Source organism: Dama dama, chromosome 4 (assembly GCF_033118175.1).
Source record: "Dama dama isolate Ldn47 chromosome 4, ASM3311817v1, whole genome shotgun sequence".
Classification (NCBI taxonomy): Eukaryota; Metazoa; Chordata; class Mammalia; order Artiodactyla; family Cervidae; genus Dama; species Dama dama.
Window position 1 is genome coordinate 53127876 of NC_083684.1, and position 19131 is coordinate 53147006.

The 19131-nt window shown below is 51.5% G+C and overlaps 1 protein-coding gene across 1 annotated transcript; it reads left to right on the plus strand.

Moving 5' to 3' along the window:
• Positions 1 to 124: 124 nt before the first annotated feature.
• Positions 125 to 12768, plus strand: EIF3K (eukaryotic translation initiation factor 3 subunit K). Its single transcript, XM_061139221.1, has 8 exons — positions 125 to 281; positions 1180 to 1278; positions 4764 to 4884; positions 5937 to 6011; positions 8912 to 8978; positions 9071 to 9148; positions 10846 to 10971; positions 12700 to 12768. The coding sequence occupies exons 1-8, from the start codon at positions 223 to 225 to the stop codon at positions 12729 to 12731; spliced, it is 657 nt and encodes a 218-aa protein (XP_060995204.1). The 5' UTR covers positions 125 to 222; the 3' UTR covers positions 12732 to 12768.
• Positions 12769 to 19131: the final 6363 nt, after the last annotated feature.

A 19131-nucleotide genomic window follows, 5' to 3' on the forward strand; every position in this document is an offset into this window, starting at 1 on the left:
GTATGCGCACGCGCTAACTGCGCCGGCTGGGAAGAAGTCACGCGGCAGCCGGAAAGCGTGGCAGCTGCCGCAAGACCCAAAGCACGATTCACCGCCCGCGGGGCTGCAGAGAAAACAATTACGTAGTTTCCGTTTCCACCGACTCTTCCTCTTCCGGTCCTCGAGGACGCTTTGCCGGCAGGGTCTTCGGCTGTAGCCGTGGTGTGGGAGGCTGCAGCCGTCATGGCGATGTTTGAGCAGATGAGAGCGAACGTGGGCAAATTGCTCAAGGGGATCGACAGGTCAGAGCCCGATCGGAGGGAGCGTTTCTGGCCAAGACGGGTGGAGGAGAGGGTTTTCTGGAGTCAGCAAGAGGTGGTCAGCATTCTGGGCTTGCCCAAGGGTGGGATTTTTTCAGTCATTCTGGAGCAGTTGTTTAAGAGAACAGCATTGTATAGGCCTAAAGGTAGGAGGTGGCCTTGCCTGCCGCTCAGTCCGTTTTAATTGCCTTAAGACCGCCCTCTCTGCTTAACTTACCCTCTCTCAGCCCCCCGGTTTTCTCTCTCTGCTCAGTCTCACTGAGCCTCTCAGCGCCTCTTTGTGGCTCCCCTTGCCCCCTTCATTTCATTCATCGAACACATGTTTACTAAAATCTGCACTGAATTCAGGGCAATGGTGCGGACCAGAGATAACCAAAGACAGCCACTGGCTATGCTTTCATGGAGTTTCTAGTTTAGACAAACCGGACGGTAGACAGTGATAACCAGGAGTGGTCAAGGCGGTGATGGGGGAAGCACAGGTAGTTTGGTGGGGGCTGGGATGGGGAAAATTAGGCAGGAGAGAATGGACTGGACCGGAGTGGAGTTTGGGGATGGGAGGAAGGGGTGGATATCAAAGATGTCCAGGAGGCCAGATGTACAGGCTGCAAGGGCTGGTTGGCTGAGACATGGAGGAGGCATTTTTCAGAAAAGACCCAGGGCTCTTATGGGGTTTAGAGCTGGGGCTTAGGTCTGGGATATGGATAAGTTTCATCAGAGGTTATAGAGCTGATTCAATATTTGAGTACAGCAAGTGGCCAGTGACAGAGGGAGGGAGGAAAGGAAGAGAAGGAGGAGCAGGCTACATTTCCCCCAACTCCCACCTCAAGAAGTGACTGGCCTCAGCTCTTGTCTCTGCTCACTCATCTTGTTTCTCCTCTAGGTACAACCCTGAGAACCTGGCCACCCTGGAGCGCTATGTGGAGACACAGGCCAAGGAGAATGCCTATGATCTGGAAGCCAACCTGGCTGTCCTGAAACTGTGAGTATCTGCCTCCATTCCCATCCCCTTCCCATAGTCAGCAGCCTGCCACTCCCAGCACTGGGTGGGGTGGGAGTGAGGGGTAACCTGCAGGATGTGACTTCTCTCTTATTTTTTTAAAATTGGAGTATAGTTGATTTACAATGTTATATTAATTTTAGATGTACAACATAGTGTTTGGGTATTTTTATAGATTATACTCCATTTAGAGTTTATATAATGGGAGTTATAGCCCCTGTGCTGTTCATTGTGACTTTGTATCTTACTTATTTTATATGTATTTTGTACCTCTTAATCCCCTTCCATTATCTTGCCTCTCCCCCACCCCATTCCCATCTATAACCACCACTTTGGTCTCTGTTTCTGTTCTGTTGCTTTCGTTTTATTCTTTAGATTCTGCATATAAGTGAAAACATGTGGTATCTGCCTTTCCCTGTCTGACTTAACTTCACTAAGTGTAATATTCTCCAGGTCCATCCGTGTTGTTGCCAAAGGCAAATTTTCATTCTTTTCCCTTTTTTTTTAATGGCTGAATAATAATCCATTGTGTGTGTGTGTTTATATGTACCACATCTTTATCCATTCATTTGTCAATGGACACTTAGGTTGCTTCCAGATCTTGGCTACTGAAAATAATGCTGCTGTGAACATTGGGGTGCATGTATCATTTCAAATTAGTGTTTATTTTCCTTATTTATGTGTATACACACGCGCACACATGGGGTGCATGTATCATTTCAAATTAGTGTTTATTTTCCTTATTTATTTGTACACACACACACACACACACACACACACACACACACCATACACCCAGGAGTGGAATTGCTGGATCATATGATAGTGCTAGTTTTAATTTTACGGGGAACCTCCCTACTGTTTTCCATGGTGGCTGCACCAGTTGACATCACACTATCAAGCATTCTCTCTTCCACATCCTTGCTGGTGTTTTGTTATTTGTTGTCTTCTTGTTGCTAGCCAGTTTGTCATGTGTGTGATTCTGATTTGCGTTTTCCTGATGCTTAGTGATGTTGAGCAGCTTCTCATGTGCCTCTTGGCCATCTCTGTGTCTTTGGGAAAAAGAAAAACGTCTATTCAGAAGTTTCTGACAGGGTTTTGGGGGATTTTTGGTATTGAATTGTATGAGCTCTTTATCTGTTTTGGATAGGATGTGGATAGAATGTGCAAGTCTAGGAAGCCAGGAAGTGGGGCAGGAGGAGGGATGGTTTCTGAAAGCTTAGTTACAGGGGCTGCAGTCCAGCAGTTAAAACCCTGGCCTTCCACTGCAGGGGACACGAGTTAGATCCCTGGTTGGGGAACTAAGATCCTCGTGGTGCAACCAAAAAGTAAAAAAGGAAATAGAAATCATAGCAAAGCATACATACCGGCTGCTCCAGAAAGCAAATGTGTGGTTTAACGTGGAATTACAAATGAACACCTATGTAATCACCATCCCAATTGCAAAATGAGTGTTGCTGGCACCCCTGTCCTTTGCCCCATGTGTTTTGTGCCAACCACCCTGACCCTGGGGACCACTCCTATGCACTCATGGCCTGGCTGTGTGTGAATTTACCACATGCTTGCAGACACATGTACACACATGCACATTCTGATTCGCTTAGCTCAGATTTGCATGCTTTGAACTGAACGTAAGAGTAGCCGTACCACTGGAGCTCTTCTGCGTCTGGCAGCTTGTACTCAGCCCTGGATTTGTGGGCTCCACACTTTTCCTGTGTGGCTGCAGTCTATTGTTATTGCTGTGTAGTGTTCCATGTGGAACCAGGTCCTAATTATCTGTTACCCTGTCGGTGGATATTTGGTTTCTTCTTTCTAGATGCTTTATTGACAGTTATTGTTGTTTGTTTTAGTCACTAAGTCATGTCCACCTCTTTTTCAACCCCATGAGCTGTAGCCTGCCAGGCTCCTCTTGTCCATGGGATTCTCCAGGCAAGAATACTGGAGTGGGTTGCCATTTCCTTCTCCAGGGGATCTTCCCGACCCAGGGATTGAACCTGTGTCTCCTGCATTGGCAGGAAGGTTCTTTAAAACCGAGCCACCAGGGGAAGCCCAACTACCAGCTTTGTAATGTTTAGAGCTCTCATGACCTCGATTTTGCCATCTGTAAGATGGAGACATCGTGTGTGTTGGTGAGGTCGTTCAGCTTGTTAGTGGTGAGAACCACTGCATAGTGAGCGCTCCCCATGTGGTACCTACTGTGCTATAACCTTTGTATTAACTCACTTCGATGCTGTGTTTTGTTTGTGAGGTAGACACAGTTGGGTTTTTTATTTGTTTTGGTTATTTTGTGGCAGCACCACACCGGCATGCAGGATCTTAGTTTCCTGAACCTCTTGCAGTGGAAGCACAGACTCTTAACCATTGGACCACCAGCGAAGTCCTGATACAGTGGTTTATTCTCACCTCTTGCAAGAGAGGAAACTGATGCATGGAGCATTTATTATTTTTTAGAATGTTACTTCATTATTTATATTTTTGGCTGTGCTGGGTCTTTGATGCTGTGCAACGACTTTCTCTGGTTGGGGGGGACTACTCTCTAGCTGAGCTGCACGGGCTTCTCATTGCCGTGGCTTCTCTTAATTGTGGAGCACAGGCTCTAGGGCACATGGGCTTCAGTAGCTGTGATGCACAGGCTTAGCTGCCCTGTGGCATGTGGGATCTTTCCAGACCAGGGAAGTCTACTTATTTTAAATGCTCCATGCCGGGGCTTCCCTGGTGGTCCCATGGTTAAGAATCCGCCTTGCAGTGCCGGGAGACACAGGTTTGATCCCAGGTACAGAAAGATCCCACATACCACAGGGCAGCTAAGGCTGTGTGCCACACCTACTGAGCCTGAGAGCTTTAGAGCCCATGCTCTGCAACAAGAGAAGCCTGTTCCTGGGGATTCTCCTGGCAAGAACACTGGAGTGGGTTGTCATGCCCTGCTCCGGGGATCTTCCCAACCCAGGGATCGAACCCAGGTCTCCGGCGTTGCAGGTGGATTCTTTACCATCTGAGCCACCAGGGAAGCCCAACAAGAGAAGCCAGCATACCACAAGTAGATAGTAGCCCCTACTTGCTGCAGCTCGCAAAAGTCCACGCACAGCCACAAAGACCCAGCACAGCCAAAAATAAGTTATTTTTTAAAAAAGTAGTCCAGGGTCACTCAGCAGTGAAGTTTAAATCCAGGCAGTTGGCTCCAGAGGCTTGACCACTGCTACTTATGTACTCATTTGTGAATCACTTAACACTGTCTGCCCTACTGAGTGGTTGTAAGGATTAACTGTCTCCGTCTATAGACTACAGAGCAGGAAAGTAGGGTCAGGGAGGTTAAGGTCCGAGCCAGACAGTGGGGTGGTTGGTATCAGAGCCCAGACATGTCCAGCTCCCAGACTCCAGGCGGAAGCAGTGAGCATACTTCCTGGCACATGGTGAGGCCCAGGGACATGGAGATGGCACTGCTACCACATCTCCGTTTCCCTCCTCAGGTACCAGTTCAACCCAGCTTTCTTCCAGACCACGGTCACTGCCCAGATCCTGCTGAAGGCCCTCACCAACCTGCCCCACACTGACTTCACGCTGTGCAAGTGCATGATCGACCAGGCCCATGTATCCTTCCAGGCTGGGATGGGGGGAAGCGGGTGCAGGGGAGACGGATTCATAGGGACGTGGTCTTGAGTTCGGTCACAGACACCGATTGCCTGCTCTGGTCTTGGCCGGGGGCTGGCCGCGGCTGGGACAGAACCGTCACAGAGCTCACATTCTAGCGGGGGAGACCCGTCCTCTCTGGAGTAGTCAGGACTTGGGGTGTGGGGGGCCAGAGGAGGCACCTGGACCTGCCTGGAAGCCAGGAAAACTTCCTGGAGGAGGGAACAGATGAAAGATGAGGAATTAGGTGATGTGTAGGGAAGGGTGATCCAGGCAGAGGGGAGAGTGTGTAGGGAAAGAGGAAGAAAAGAGCTCAGCGCCTTGTTAGAGTCAGTAGGGGACGTTCAGCTTAGCCACAGAGTTGGTCAGACTCAGCCCTGGGGAGCTGAAGAAGGCTTTAAAGCTGCAGAGTGATAGGGGGAGAAACATGCTTTAGAAAGATTCCCGTGAGGCTTCCTAGCCGAGGAAAGACCACCAGGCAAAAGGTCGGAGCCATGAAGAGCTAGCTTGTCAGCTTCCCTTCTTTCTACATATCCCCAGGGACTGGCCAGTGTCTGTCCGGTACAGCGCTGGCCTCCAGTGAAGAGATGTTGAGTGAGGTACCACTGAACTGGCCTGCTCCCTGGCGGCCGGGCTGAGAAATGTCTTCCTCATTGAACCTGCCCTGCCAGGTGTGTCCACGGGGGCACCCGCCTCTGACAGACAGCCCACCTTCCCCAGAGCTCTGTTCTGGTGCCTTAAAAAGCGCATATGATCCACTGTTCAAAGTACAGCAAAGTGTACCGTGAGAAAACCAAGGCTTCCTCCCTCCTCACCCGACGGCCACCTGCTCCCCTTTATCTCAGTGTGTGAGGCAGCCCCTGTTGAGGTGTCCCCACCTCTGGATCCTTAGGTTCTTGCTCATTTTTGCCATGACAAACACTGTGGTGAGCAGGAGGTGGGCGGGGCGGTCTGCGGCGAGGCGGCCACCTCCTCTGTCTGAAAGGCCTTTTGCCCTTAACGCCTCCCCCCAGCAAGAAGAACGGCCCATCCGGCAGATTCTGTACCTCGGAGACCTGCTGGAGACCTGCCACTTCCAGGCCTTCTGGGTAACTTGCCTGGGGCCCCAGGGCAGGGTGGTGACTGGGCCCTGCAGAAAAGCTGCTGGAAGTCAAGACCACGCACTTTTATTGGCTTCTTCCATGGCAGTGGGCCCTGTGTTCAGAACTCTGCATGTGGGATGGCATGGAATGGTCATCCCCACCTGGAGCCGGGACACCCCGGTCCCCTCCTCTGCTGACAAAGTTCAGGCTTTCTCTCTCACTCTCTCACACACATACAGGCACCTGTTCTTCCAGCAAAAGTCCTCTGTCCTCTAAATACTCTGCCCCCACGGGGCTTCCCTGGTGTCCAGTGTTTAAGATTCTGTGCTTTCACTGCAGTGGAACCCGAACCAGGCATGGGTTCAAACCCTGGTTGGGGAACTAAGATTCTGCATGCCATGGGACATGGCCAAATAACAGTTGAATAAAGAGTAAATACTGTTCCCCTTTTCTTGTCCTGACTGGACTTGGCATCCCAAGTGGGAGTCCACATGGCCTCCTAGCTCTCACCCCGACTCCCAGACCCATCTCCTCCTCCCCCAGCCCCCCACCCCTGAAGCTCCTATCTTATCATACCCCACCCCACTTTGTTGGTATCGCCCCACCCTGCTCCATGACTGCTCATTTTCGTGAAGAATGTAACTCATAGCCACTCTTTATTCTTAGATGCTTGAAAGGGCAGGTCTGTGATCCTTCCATCACCCTGACTTCTCAGTTTCCAGATTTCTTGTTCTCCCTGGGCCCTGAGCCCCTCACTCCCTCCCCTCACATCCGAGATGAGACCAGTTCTCAGCACATCGAATCCCTAAGAAGTTAAAAAACAACAACAACAAATATGATCCTAATACTTGAATTGTGCCTTCATGAAATCTGACATCATTGGTCTGGGTGTGGTCTCGGCTTAGTGACTTTAAGCAATTATCCCTGGTGATTTTGCTCCCCGGCTAAGTAAGTCCGGGAGTTACTGACCTGTACTTGTCTTCATCAGCAATTGCCTCCTCTGCCCGTGAAGGTCAAACATTTCCACCCTCTGAACACTTCCTCCTCGACCCTCGCTTCCCAGCTCGCCCCCATGGGGCCTCTGACCTGACATTCTTGGGCTTGACCGGCAGCCCCAGTCCTCTGTTCTACTTCCTCCTTCGCAAACCGTGCTCTCTTCACCCGTATCTGCGGGGCTTCGGGAGGCTGGAGAGGAGCTGTCAGTGCCCACCCGCAGCCGGTCCTCGCTTCCCGCCCCGTGTTCCTGGATGGCTCTCCGCAGCTCCTCACCACTGCCACTTTCTCCTCGCCTCAGCCTCCGACCTGGCTTCTCATTTCACGGGAAGATAGAAGTGGCCCAAGCAGAACTTCCCACCCCTGACCTGACATCTCCCGGCAGCTGACCAAGCCCTGTTCTGCTCCAGTGGGCGCCCCGTCCCTCCTCCTCCAGGGCCCCGACCCCCTGCCCTATCGCCCACTCAGTGACGTCACACCAGCCATTCAACCCCCTTGTGCAAACTTGACCTTCCTATACTGTTTCCGTCCCCACGCAACACGTCCACACTGCAGTGGGTCCTGACATAAAAAAACTCCGCCTGCACCTCCACACTCCCCACCAGCTCTGCCCCCGCCCCCTCCCTCTGCTCCCCTTCCAGCCTTGCTCCTGGCTGGGACCCCGCTGTCCCAGTCTGCCTGGGGCTTTCCCAGTTTTAAAGCACAAAGTCACATCCCAGGCGAATCAGGGCTGTGGCTCAGCCCACCCCAGGACAGGTTGCCTGTGTTCAGCCTCATCTTATCCCTCTGCTCACATTAACCCATGCCATTCAGGCCTTTGTGGCCAGCCCTCTGACCCCTGACTCAGGCACAGGTCACAGAAGTGCTCTTGTTGAGACCCCCAGTGACACCCCCATTGCTCGATCCTGTGGGAAGTTCTCAGGCCCCGGCTCACCTGCCCGGCTAGTGTCTCTTGGCTTCCAGGACAGCTGCTCTCCCACCTTCCTCCTGCGGCGCTGGCTGCTCCCTCTCGTTGTCCTAGCGGGTTCTTCGTCTCCCTCCCTGATGTTGGGGGAGCCCTTGCTGGGAAGGCGACATTTGAGCAGAGGCCTCAAGGAGGTGGGAGTGCTAGCCAATGGGGGAAGAGAGTTCCAGACCCTGAAACAGCCAGCACTGAGACCTTGAGGTGGGCGGTTGTCTGGCAAGTCTGAGGGGCAGCAAGGAACCCCTGTGGTTGTATTGAAGGGGTGAGTGGGAGGAGGTGACAGGTAGTTTCCAGGGGGTTTTGGGGGGTGGGCTCATGGGCATTGGTAGGGCTGTTGCCCTTTTCTCTGAATTAGATGAAATCCAAGAAGAGCTGATTGAGTGCAGGTTCCTCATCTGTCTCCTCCCTTGTCATTTCATGGGAAAATAGAAGCAGCCAGCGCTGAATTTGCCACCCCCAGCCAGTGCTGAGGCCTTGAGGCAGCTGAGTGCCTGCCGTGTCTGAGGGGCAGTGAGGAGCCCCTGTGGTTGGAGTGAGGGGGTGAGTGGGAGGAGGTGATGGGCAGATCCCGGGAAGCCTGCCAGGTGCAAACCCCACCCTGTGATTTTGGGCAAATCTCTTAGCTGCTCTGAGCCTTGGTTTCCCCATCTCTAAAATGGGCAGAAAGCCAGCATTGTTACATCATAAGGTTGCATACAGAAGAAGGGCTGGTCTGTGGGGTGAATGCCAGAGTGTTCGCTTCTCTTATTTTAGTATCAGGGTTAATCTTCTTGGCATTATTTATAACTTTTTTCCTTGGCCACATGGCTGAGATCTTAGTTCCCTGACCAGGGATTGAATCCAGGCCCTTGGCAATGAAAGTGCCAAGTCCTAACCACTGGACTGCCGAGGGGTCCCCTTGACATTGCTTATATTAACGTCATTGTGAACATCGTCCTTCCCCCCACAGCAAGCCCTGGATGAAAACATGGACCTCCTGGAAGGTATAACCGGCTTTGAAGACTCTGTCCGAAAATGTAAGTTCTTCTCTGAGCTTGGGCTCCCTGAGGGGAGGGAGTGGCAGCAGGTTCTGAGAGTGGCCCTTCGTCTTTGTCCTTAATTTCCGCAGTTATTTGCCATGTCGTGGGCATCACGTATCAACACATCGATCGCTGGCTTCTGGCTGAGATGCTCGGGGATCTGACAGGTAAGGCCCTCTCTGGGTCCCTGGTGCCCATCTAAGAGGTCAGGGTGAGCGGGGCAGTGGGCCTCAGCCAGCTCCTCAAGTGGGCCCACTCCTGCCTTACCAGGTTGTTATTAAAGGCCCAGTCCAGAGAGGGAATAAGGACTTAGTATAACACCTTCCTTTCCTTTTCAGAGATCCTACAGCATTCATTCATTATTCTGCATAAATTAGTTGAAGGCCCACTCTGCACTGTTCAAGGCCCTGGGGGCATGGCGGTGAACAGCACAGAACGGCTTAGATTCGTTCTCGTGGAGATAGCAAAACAGATGACAAGTGAAGCTGTATGCGTCTAGTGGGGATTCATGCATGACGACCCCTGGAGGGCTGGGAGGGTGGGGGCTAGGGGAGCAGGAGGCACGTGGAGGTGGAGGCACAGCGTCTGAACAGTTACCTCTCACTGGAGTGAGGCGGGCAGCCTGAGGGCAGAGTGAATGTGAGGATGCTCTGCTCAGAGAGCAGCCAGGGAGCCCTTGGCCCCGGGCTGGATGAGCCAGGGGCGGAGCCAGGGCCGAGAGCTGGTGGTGGGAGGGGTTTCAGGCACGGAAGGGCCTCCTGCCTGCCTTAGTCCTTTATGCTGAGTGAGATGGAGCCACTGGAGGGTCTGAGCAGAGAAGGACATGATTAGATTTATATTTCTAAAGATCCCTCTAAAAAGAAAAAAAAGTATGTGTATTTGCTCATTTTGCAAAAAGAAACACAGGAAGGGAAAAATTTTAAAACAAGGAAAATGGTTACTTCTTGGGAGCTGAGGGTGAAAACAGGGAGGAGAGTGGTGGGTTGGGGGTGAGATTTCTCTGAGCACCTTCTTGGATAGGTTTGTCTTTTAATCCAGGTGGGACATTGTTTTCAGTGGAAGCTAACTTTTTTTGGACACTTTGTGTCCAGCACTATACTAAGCACTAAGTGTTTTACATTGCCTCGATATTTTATGTGTTTAAGAGTGAAATTAAATCAGAAAGGGATGAAAAACCCTTAGAGTTGAACGTAAAGAGAAACAGGTGAATCTATATCAAATTGATAATAGTCACACAGAAAAGAATTATTTCGAGTTGTAGAACACTTCTCTGGCCAGAAAAATACCCTTTTTTTTGGTGTTCACTCGCTAAGTCCTGTCTGGCTCTTTGCGACCCCGTGGACTGCAGCATGCCAGGCTCCCCTGTTCTTCATTGTCTCCCGGAGTTTGCTCAGACTCAAATCCACTGAATCAGTGATGCTAGCTAACCATCTCATCCTCTGCCGCCTCCTTTCTAAAGGCAAGAAAGAGCTGCAAAGAAATTCTTAAACATGGTGCCATAAGGTTACTGTTCTTGGTAATGAAGAAATCATCATTTCGAAGCCATTTCAATGTAGATTGGGGGAAAAGCAGAGAAGTAAGCGCTCTGCTGTTTTTAGGAGCTGAGCTTTTACCCTGGGAGACATGAGAGGTAAATAGAAAATGAAAGGAGACTCAGAAGCCCTGTAGTGGGAAGGATGAGAAAGCTAAAAGGCTCCCCCTGGCTGCTGTTTGGAGAATGAATCATAGGAGCCCCAGCCTGGCAGCCCAAGACCAGATCTGCCCAAGGCAGGCCAGGAGGACACCGTGAGCGCTCCCCCCGTCCCCCCTACCCCAGTACTGTGGATCCGTGTGCAAAGCCCCTACACTGCTGTGTCCCCTGCAGACAGCCAGCTAAAGGTGTGGATGAGTAAGTACGGCTGGAGTGCCGATGAGTCAGGCCAGATCTTCATCTGCAGCCAGGAGGAGAGCATTAAGCCCAAGAACATCGTGGAGAAGATTGACTTTGACAGTGAGTTGTGGCTTGAGCCTCAGGCTGTGGGGCTGAGGAGGGGCCTTCTAAGGGAGCAGGGCTGGGTCCCCAAGGACTCGGGTAGATAAGTTCTGACTCAGGGCCAAGAAATGAGTATCCGCCAGATTCCCCTGCCCTTGTCTATCCCAGGCAGGCCACATTTACCTGGGAGAAAGGGCGGAGGGTCCTGGTGTCCTTGCCTGGAATGCTGGGCACCAGATCCTGCCCTAAAGCACTCAGTAAGACTTCCCAGGGCCTGGAGGGATCCAATAGGGTGTCCCCACACCCTCACTGGTCCCAGGGCCTCAGCCCTGCCGTCTGTTAAAACGCAGCAGAGCACCTACCAGCAAGTGCAGGCTCTGCGGCTGGGGCAGCTGGGTGGGATCTGGGTTCTTTATTCACAGCTGTGTAACTTTGGGCAAGCAATTTTACATCTCTGTGCCTCCAGTTTCTCATCTAGATAGTGGGGGTGACAGCACCAATAATTCTGACTAACACCGTGTAGTTCTTTACACTTTTTATTATTAGAGTCATTGGTCCTCAGGTCAACCCCATAAGGCAGGTGCCAGGACTGTAAGTAACTGAATAATACCGCAATACCCACCTCCTGTAACTGAATAATACCGCAGTACCTACCCCCTGGAGGTACGAGTGTGAAGTGAGACATTGCATGTGCAACACTTAGCAAAGAACCAGTCCTACAGCTCACTAAACATTACCCTCGTCACCATCACATTAACTAACACAGACTCCACTGGCTGCTTAGAGCAAGCCTGAAGTCTCACCCTCCCACCGCGCAGGTGTCCTGGAATGAGAGAGAACTGGCGGGGGCAGGGACGGGCTGCTTCCTTTAGGCCCTCGATCTCCTCCCCGCCCTCTCAAGTGTGGTCTGGTGTGTTAAAAATATGGACTGGTACACTGTGGCCTCTGAGTACAAAATGACTACATTGCTATTTAATTGAGGAACACGATCGAGCAGGCAGTCATCTCCACACTTGGGGGCTGTGGACCCTCAGTCTAAATGAGATGCGCCCACCGACTTGGGGTTCTGTGTGAGAACTCCCTGGAGCGAAGGGTTCTGTGGTGATGAGACACAAGTCCAGCGCTCAGAGCGTCTTGCAAATTGTTGTTTAGTCGCTTCAGTCGTGTCCCGACTCTTGTGACCCCATGGACTGTAGCCTCCCAGGCTCTTCTGTCGTGGGATTTCTCAGACAAGAATATTGGAGTGGGTTGCCATTTCCCTCTCCAGGGGATCTTCCCTACCCAGGGATCGAACCTTCATCTCCTGCATTGGCAGATGGTGGATTCTTTTACCATTGATCCACGAGGGAAGCCCATCTGGCAAATAGTACCATAGTAAATGTTATCAGGATGGTGATGAAGATAGCAAATCCTACTTTTAAAATCCAGGCATTGGGGCTTCCCTGGTGGTCCAGTGGTTATGACTTTGCCCTCCCATGCAGGGGTTTGTGGGGTTGATCCCTGATCAAGGAGCTAAGGTCCCGCAGGTGTCATGGCCAAAAAACCAAAAAGCATAAAAGAAAAGAGAAGCAATATTATAATAAAATTCAATAAAGACTTTTAAAAAAGAAAAAAACAGGCATTGTTCTAAGCCTGTTGTTTAAGTCTACAAGGCCCCTAAACAGCTGTGGGCCCTGCTGTGGTGGTTGGAGCTTCATCTCGTGTGTTTCCCACATTGACCCTGGTCTTCCCTTTTCTTCTCAACAGGTGTGTCCAGCATCATGGCCTCCTCCCAGTAACTTTGCAGTCGTTTAATAAAGGTGTGTTGACTTCTTAGCCTGTTGTCTCCCCTTCAACTTCCTGCCTCTGCCCCTCCCCGACCAGCGTCAGGGCCTCCATCACCGGGTGCTGGGGCCACCACTCTTCTGCCTGTCCACCCCACCCCTCAACCCAGCAGCAGAGCTTCTGTCTCCCTGGACCTGCTCCTCTGCCCAGACCCAGCAGCTGACCTCCACCACCCCGTTCCTGACAGGTCACAGGTGGAGGGCCCGCAGCCATGAGTCAGCAAGGAGGGTATGAATGGGTTGTGGGTGAGTCAGCAAGGTGTGAGTAAGAGGTAGGAGCCCAGCCCTGCACCTTGGGCTAGCCAGGGCTCTCCTGTCCTCCGGAAAACCTATGCGAACAGGTGGGGCCCCTGGGTTCCTGGAGAGGGAGGGACACCTTTACCCTTGGGCCTCACAAGCAGCCCTAGGGCAGTGGCCGGAAGGGTGAGTGGGGGAGGATTCTGGTTGCTTGCTCAACCTGAGAAAGTATTCGTCGCTCAGTCCTGTCCTTATGCAACCCCATGGACTGTAGCCCGAGAGGCTCCTCTGTCCATGGAATTCTCCAAGCAAGATGCCATTTCCTTCTCCAGGGGATCTTCCCCACCCAGGGATAGAACCTGGGTCTCCTGCATTGCAGGCAGATTCTTTACCCTCTGAATCACCAGGGAATCCCTTGTCAGAATCATAAGGATTCCGTGGGCTCTGCCCAGCGAAGTGTTCAGCTAAAGACCTAGCCTGTTGTTGACACTGAGAAACCAGAGTCACTTCCTTTCAGAGTCAGAGGAGTTTGTCCACCGCCCCCCCGCCATTGGGAACTAGTCCCCAACATTCTTTTTGGTGAGACTTTTTAAGAAAGTTGGGATCTGCAGCCAGGCTATTCTTTCCCCATCCTCAAGTCTTAGCCTCGGGTTAGTTATTCAAATTTGGTAAGGTATTCCACACATTCTGATGGAGTGACTGGTTGAGCTTTCACCTCTGAGCCTGTTTGTTGTCTGCAGGAAGAAGGAGTGGGCACAACGGTGACTGCCTCTCAGGGAAAACGAGAGGAAATCAGATGCCGCAATAGATGCATAGCCCGCCCTAAGGGAGTGCCTCACTCTCATGCCCTTGTGTGTGGACTCTGCCTACAGAAAGGGCAGCGCCAGAGCTGCCAGCCCTCCCTGCTGGCCGGCACTCACACCCATCATTCTCTGAGCCAAGGCAGGACAGGACACCCTTTACGCCGAGATCCAGACCTGAGCAGGAGCCAGGAAATAGGGCGTGCCGGAATCCGGGGACAAAGGGTGCTATTGCAGCTCAGGACTTGGGAGCCAGCTCTATGGGGTGGGGGGAAGGAGGGGACACTGGATGCTGTCCCCCACCCATTTGGTCATGTCCATCAGCAGAAGAGCACCCACTCTGGGTGGGCATGCTCCCACTCCCCAACTTGGCAGGTGCCCCTGTGTAGAATACAAGCCGGCACACCAGGTCACGGCCTTTCTGCAGGGGAAGAGGAAACGACCTTTTAAGTGTTTTGGAAGCCACAGCTTGTCCTGCTTTGACAACCTGCTTCTGCTGTGGGAGGATCACCCTTTGAGCAGCTAAGAGGCCTGGTTCTGCAGAAAGACTGGGTTTAGACACCAGCCCAGTGGCTTTTGGGTGTGTGAGTAAGGAGAGTGTCCCCTTTAGCCGTTGCTTTCAGTGAATGCACTCAGGGATTTGAGGTCATCAGCATGTCACCTGTCATGGTGGCTTGGGCTTAGGTCTGCTGGTACAACTCCTTCCACAGTCCCCTCTAGCATCCCAGGACCTGTTCATGTTCCCACCCTGAAAGGTCACAGCTCGCTCTCCTTTCTTTCATCTAAGTAGGGTTAATAACAGGATACAGTATTTATTATTTTTTAATTCAACACTTATTGGCTAATATACTGTTTCTTGTTGGCCACGTGGCTTGCAGGATAAGACACTTGTGAGGTCTTAGTTCCCTGGCCTGGGACTGAACCTGGGGCCACAGCCGTGAAAGCGCCAAGTCCTAACCACTGGCCTGCCAGGGAATTCCCAATAACGGGATACAGCATTTAATAAGTTCTGACCGAAGTCACAAGTTTTCCACCAAACGGTCATGTGGAAATGGTGACCCTAACCCTAGGGCCCCCTGGCCATACTCCTTCACTCAGGGATCACCCCCTGCCCCCTGAGAGCATCTGCCCACTGTCCCTCAGCCTCCGCAGAGTAGCTACTATCAGGTCACTCCATGGATGGCTTCGGGGAAGTGGCCTCAAAGCTGGCAATTAAAGGGAGCCTTTAAACCTCACTGGCTGGGGATATCCTCTTCATCTCTGAGCCCTGGGTCTGGGAGTTTTCTCAGTGTTGATGGGGAGCAGGCAGGGAGGGGCAGAAGGTCTATTGTTCAAGAGGACTCTCCCTGCCCAGCAGGCCCAGCATGAGAGTCCTGGGCTTGTTCTCCAGGTCAGGCAGGAAGAGATGCCCAGCCCCAACCCAGCCTTGGCCCAGCCCTGCTTTGGAAACGGTCAGTCCTGCTGGGTCTTTGGCCAGGTCATGGCTGTCCGTGCGAAAGCGGGCTGCCTCATCCTCTTCCTTCGCTTGTCCTTGGATCTCTTCCAGTGCCTTTGAGAGAAGATGAGAGCAGCTGGTAGCTCCCGTATCTGGAGAAATGTCTTCTCATCCCCATTCCCCAGCAGATGACTGTGACGGTCCTTTTGGCCTGTGTCAGTCCCTGCCTTTAGTCAAACCCTTACCTTCTTACTTTCCCTAACAACAATTCCCCTCAAGGCTGTCCCTGAATTCAATACAGTTCTTCATACTGTTGCTCAGGTCCACAACCTAGGAACCATCTTTTATTTTTTAAGAATTTATTATTTTTAGCTGTGCTGGGTCTTCATTGCTGCGTGCAGGCTTTTGTCTACTTGCGGCGAGTGGGGGCTGCTCTCTAGTCGCGGCGCACGGGCTTCTCACTGTGGCGGTTGCTCATGTTGCGGAGCACGGGCTCTAGGGCTGCCGGGCCTCAGGAGTTGTGGCTTGTGGGCTCTAGAGCGCTGGCTCAGTAGTTGGGTGCCCCACGGCCTATGGGATCTCTCTGGATTAAGAATGGAACCAGTGTCCCCTGCATTGCGAGGCAGATTCTTACCCACTGGACGCCCTAGGAGCCATCTTGAGTCTGGATTTTCTTTTTCTCTCTCTTTTTCACCTCTGCCTCCCACCCCCAACAAATTCATAACTCTTAAGTCTAAGTCATAGAGGCTCCACTTTCCCACATCCTCCCATTGCCCTTCCTCCACAGCACTCTCCTCCTCTACCCTCTGTCTTTCTGTCTGGCTTCATCAGGACCGCTGCAGCAGCCTCCTCACGGGGCTCCCTGAGCACACCCCACCTTCTGCAGTCTGTTGCCCTGGTGCAGCCAGACGACCCAGTAGACAGTTGAATCTGACCCTAGGCCTGCTTATAGTCTTCCTTAACTTCCCATTGTATTTAGAATGAAATTCACTGTATGTCCCCACTGCACTTAGAATAAAATCAAAACTTCTTTTCAGGCAAAGATAATAATAATCAAATCATTATATGTCAATTATATATCAATAAAAAAGACTCAAATTCTTCACCATGGTTTTAAGTCTGTTCATTCATCTGGGGTTTATTAAGCTTCTATCTTAGATGTGTGTTCAGTCCCTGGGTCAGGAAGTTCCCCTGGAGAAGGAAATGGCAACCCACTCTAGTATTCTTGCCTGGGAAAGCCTATGGACAAAAGGTCACAAAAGAGTCTGACACGAGTTAGCAACTAAACAACAAACAATCTTGTGCCAGACACTGTTTCAGAGACTAGGAATATGACAAAACAAAGATCCCCACCATCGTGGGCTGACATTCTCAAACTAAATAAAGCAGTCATATTAGTATATTAGTGGTGATCAGTATTCTGGAAAAAATAAAGCTGGGAAGGTGTGGATGTTATTTATAAAAAGGTGGTCAGGGGAGGTCTCACTGAGGAGGTGATACTTCCTCTGATCTGCGGGAAAGGAAGCTGTGAGCTTTGGGGATCCAGTATCTATGGAGAGTGTTCCAGGCAGTGGTAACAAGGTATCACTATGTTCAAAGGCCTTGAGACTGGAGCATAGGTAGTATTTTGGAGGAAAAATTAGGAGGCCTAATGGCAGAAAGTGAAGAGGAACTGAAAAGCTTCTTGAAGGTGAAAAAGGAGAGTGAAAAAGCTGGCTTAAAACTCAACATTCAAAAAATTAAGAACATGGCCTCTGGTCCCATCACTTCATGGCAAATAGATGGGGGCGGGGGGGGGGGAAGCAAACAGTGGCAGGTTTTATTTTCTTGGGCTCCAATATCACTGTGGACAGTGACTGCAGCCATGAAGTTAAAAGACCCTTCTCCTTGGAAAGAAAGCTATGACAAACCTAGTCAGAGTATTAAAAAACAGAGACATCACTTTGCTGACAAAGGTCCATATAGTCAAAGCTATGGTTTTTCCAGCAGTCATGTATGGTTATGAGAGTTGGACCATAAAGAAGGCTGAGCGCTGAAGAATTAATGCTTTCAAACTGTGGTGCTGGTGAAGACTCTCACTGAGAGTTCCTTCAACAGCAAGGAGATCAAACCAGTCAATCCTCAAGGAAGTCAGTCCTGAATATTCATTGGAAGGACTGATGCTGAAGCTGCAGTTCCAATACTTTGGCCACCTGATGAGAAGAGTCAACTCATTGGAAAAGACCCAGATGCTGGGAAAGATTGAGGGCAGAAGGAGATGGCAGCGACAGAGGATAGATGGTTGTATGGCATCACCAACTCAATGAACATGAGTTTGAGCAAACTGCAGAAGGTAGTGAAGGACAGGGAATCCTGGTGTGCTACAGTCCATAGGGTTGCAAAAGAGTTGGGCACAACTTAGCGGCTGAACAACAAAGTGTGGTGAAAGCTCAGAAAGGAGGGGAGAGTGGGAGGTGAGCTGGGAGAGACATGAGGACCAGCATGACCAGGAAGTGGAAGAAAGACCTTGTGGGTTCGGTTGAAACCCCAGGAGTTTCAGTGGTTTCAAAAGCTGAGCAGGAAAAAAAGAGAAAAAAAAAAAAAAAAAAAAGCTGGGCCAGGCTGAGCCAGGGCAAGGAAGACTCCAGCAGCTTTTCCTCCTTTCCTTGACTTTGACGTGTGGCACCAAGGGAAGGTTCTGAGCAGGTGAGGGAGGGATTTGACCTGATTCAGGTGTTCGCAGGTTCCTTCTGGCTTCTTGTGAGAGAGTTGGGTGGTGAGTGGAGGAGCAGAGAGATGGTGAGGAGGCTGTGGCAGAGGTCCAAGGGGAGACAAGGCGAGAGTGGACGGGACCAGGGTGTGGCCACAGGGGAGGGAGAAGTGAGTGGATTCCGTACATACTTGGAAGATGGAACTGACAGAATTTCCTGAAGAACTCGGTGTGAGGACAAAGAGGACAGGGGATGGAGGCACCATCCGGTGGGACAGGGATGATCATGGGGTGACCAGGTCTGAGAGGAAGATCAGGAGCTCAGCTTTGGATATTTACACTCGAGACACCTCTTACTGTGCCAATATCATTTATCTGTATTTACTTGCTTATTCTTTGCTGCGCCCCACCCCCCGCATTAGCCACTTGAGAACTGATCACACTTAAGCTCAGAACCATATCGTCAGCACCTGAAAACAGTGCCTGGGACACAGTAGGTGCTCAACAAGTGTCTGTTGAATGAATGAAGATAGATAAGTTCCCAAACCTTCTATCGATAACTTTCGAGTCAGCCAGTACCTATTCCAGTCTAACTCCCATGTCCATTTCCTGAATCCCGCCGGTGTTTGTTCAAATGTCCTCCTTCTCCGCAAAGCCTATCTTGACAACTCCATTTACATTGCAGCTTGATTCTTCTCCGTAACGCTAATCCCCTTGGAATATATTAACATATATATTATGTACTGAAAATTTTTTGTTTGTTGTCTCCCTTCACTAAAAGCTTCCGCGAGGGCAGGGAGTTTTATCTATCTCGTTTAAGTGCAACACACACAGCAGGCGCTTAATAAATATTTGTTGGATTTTTCTTGTTGATGGGATACAGGCCACGTCTGAACGGGTTTTCTTAGTCGGACGGCGAGACCCGCCTTACGAATCATCCGCGGTCCGGCCCCGCCCACACGCCGAGGCCCGGCGCGCTCACGCGGGAACAGGGGGCGCGGCTCGTCCACGAGCTGAAGGGCGGCGGGGAAGCGCGCTGTGCGCAGGCTCCGAACGCCCCGAGGCGGAGTCTCAGGGCCTTTTTGGGTTAGGAGGCGCGCGCGCGGGAGGGCGGCGGCGGCGGCGGCGCGGTGCGCAGGCGCGGCGGGCAGTGCGCAGGCGCCGGCGGAGGGCGGGCTTGAAGCAGCTGAAGCG

Coding starts and splice junctions, on each gene's coding strand:
- EIF3K (XM_061139221.1), top strand. CDS start 223: ATGGCGATGTTTGAGCAGATGAGAGCGAACGTGGGCAAATTGCTCAAG. Junction 6,012..8,911: donor GCCACTTCCAGGCCTTCTGG/GTAACTTGCCTG, acceptor TTCCCCCCACAG/CAAGCCCTGGATGAAAACAT. Junction 9,149..10,845: donor GATGCTCGGGGATCTGACAG/GTAAGGCCCTCT, acceptor TGTCCCCTGCAG/ACAGCCAGCTAAAGGTGTGG.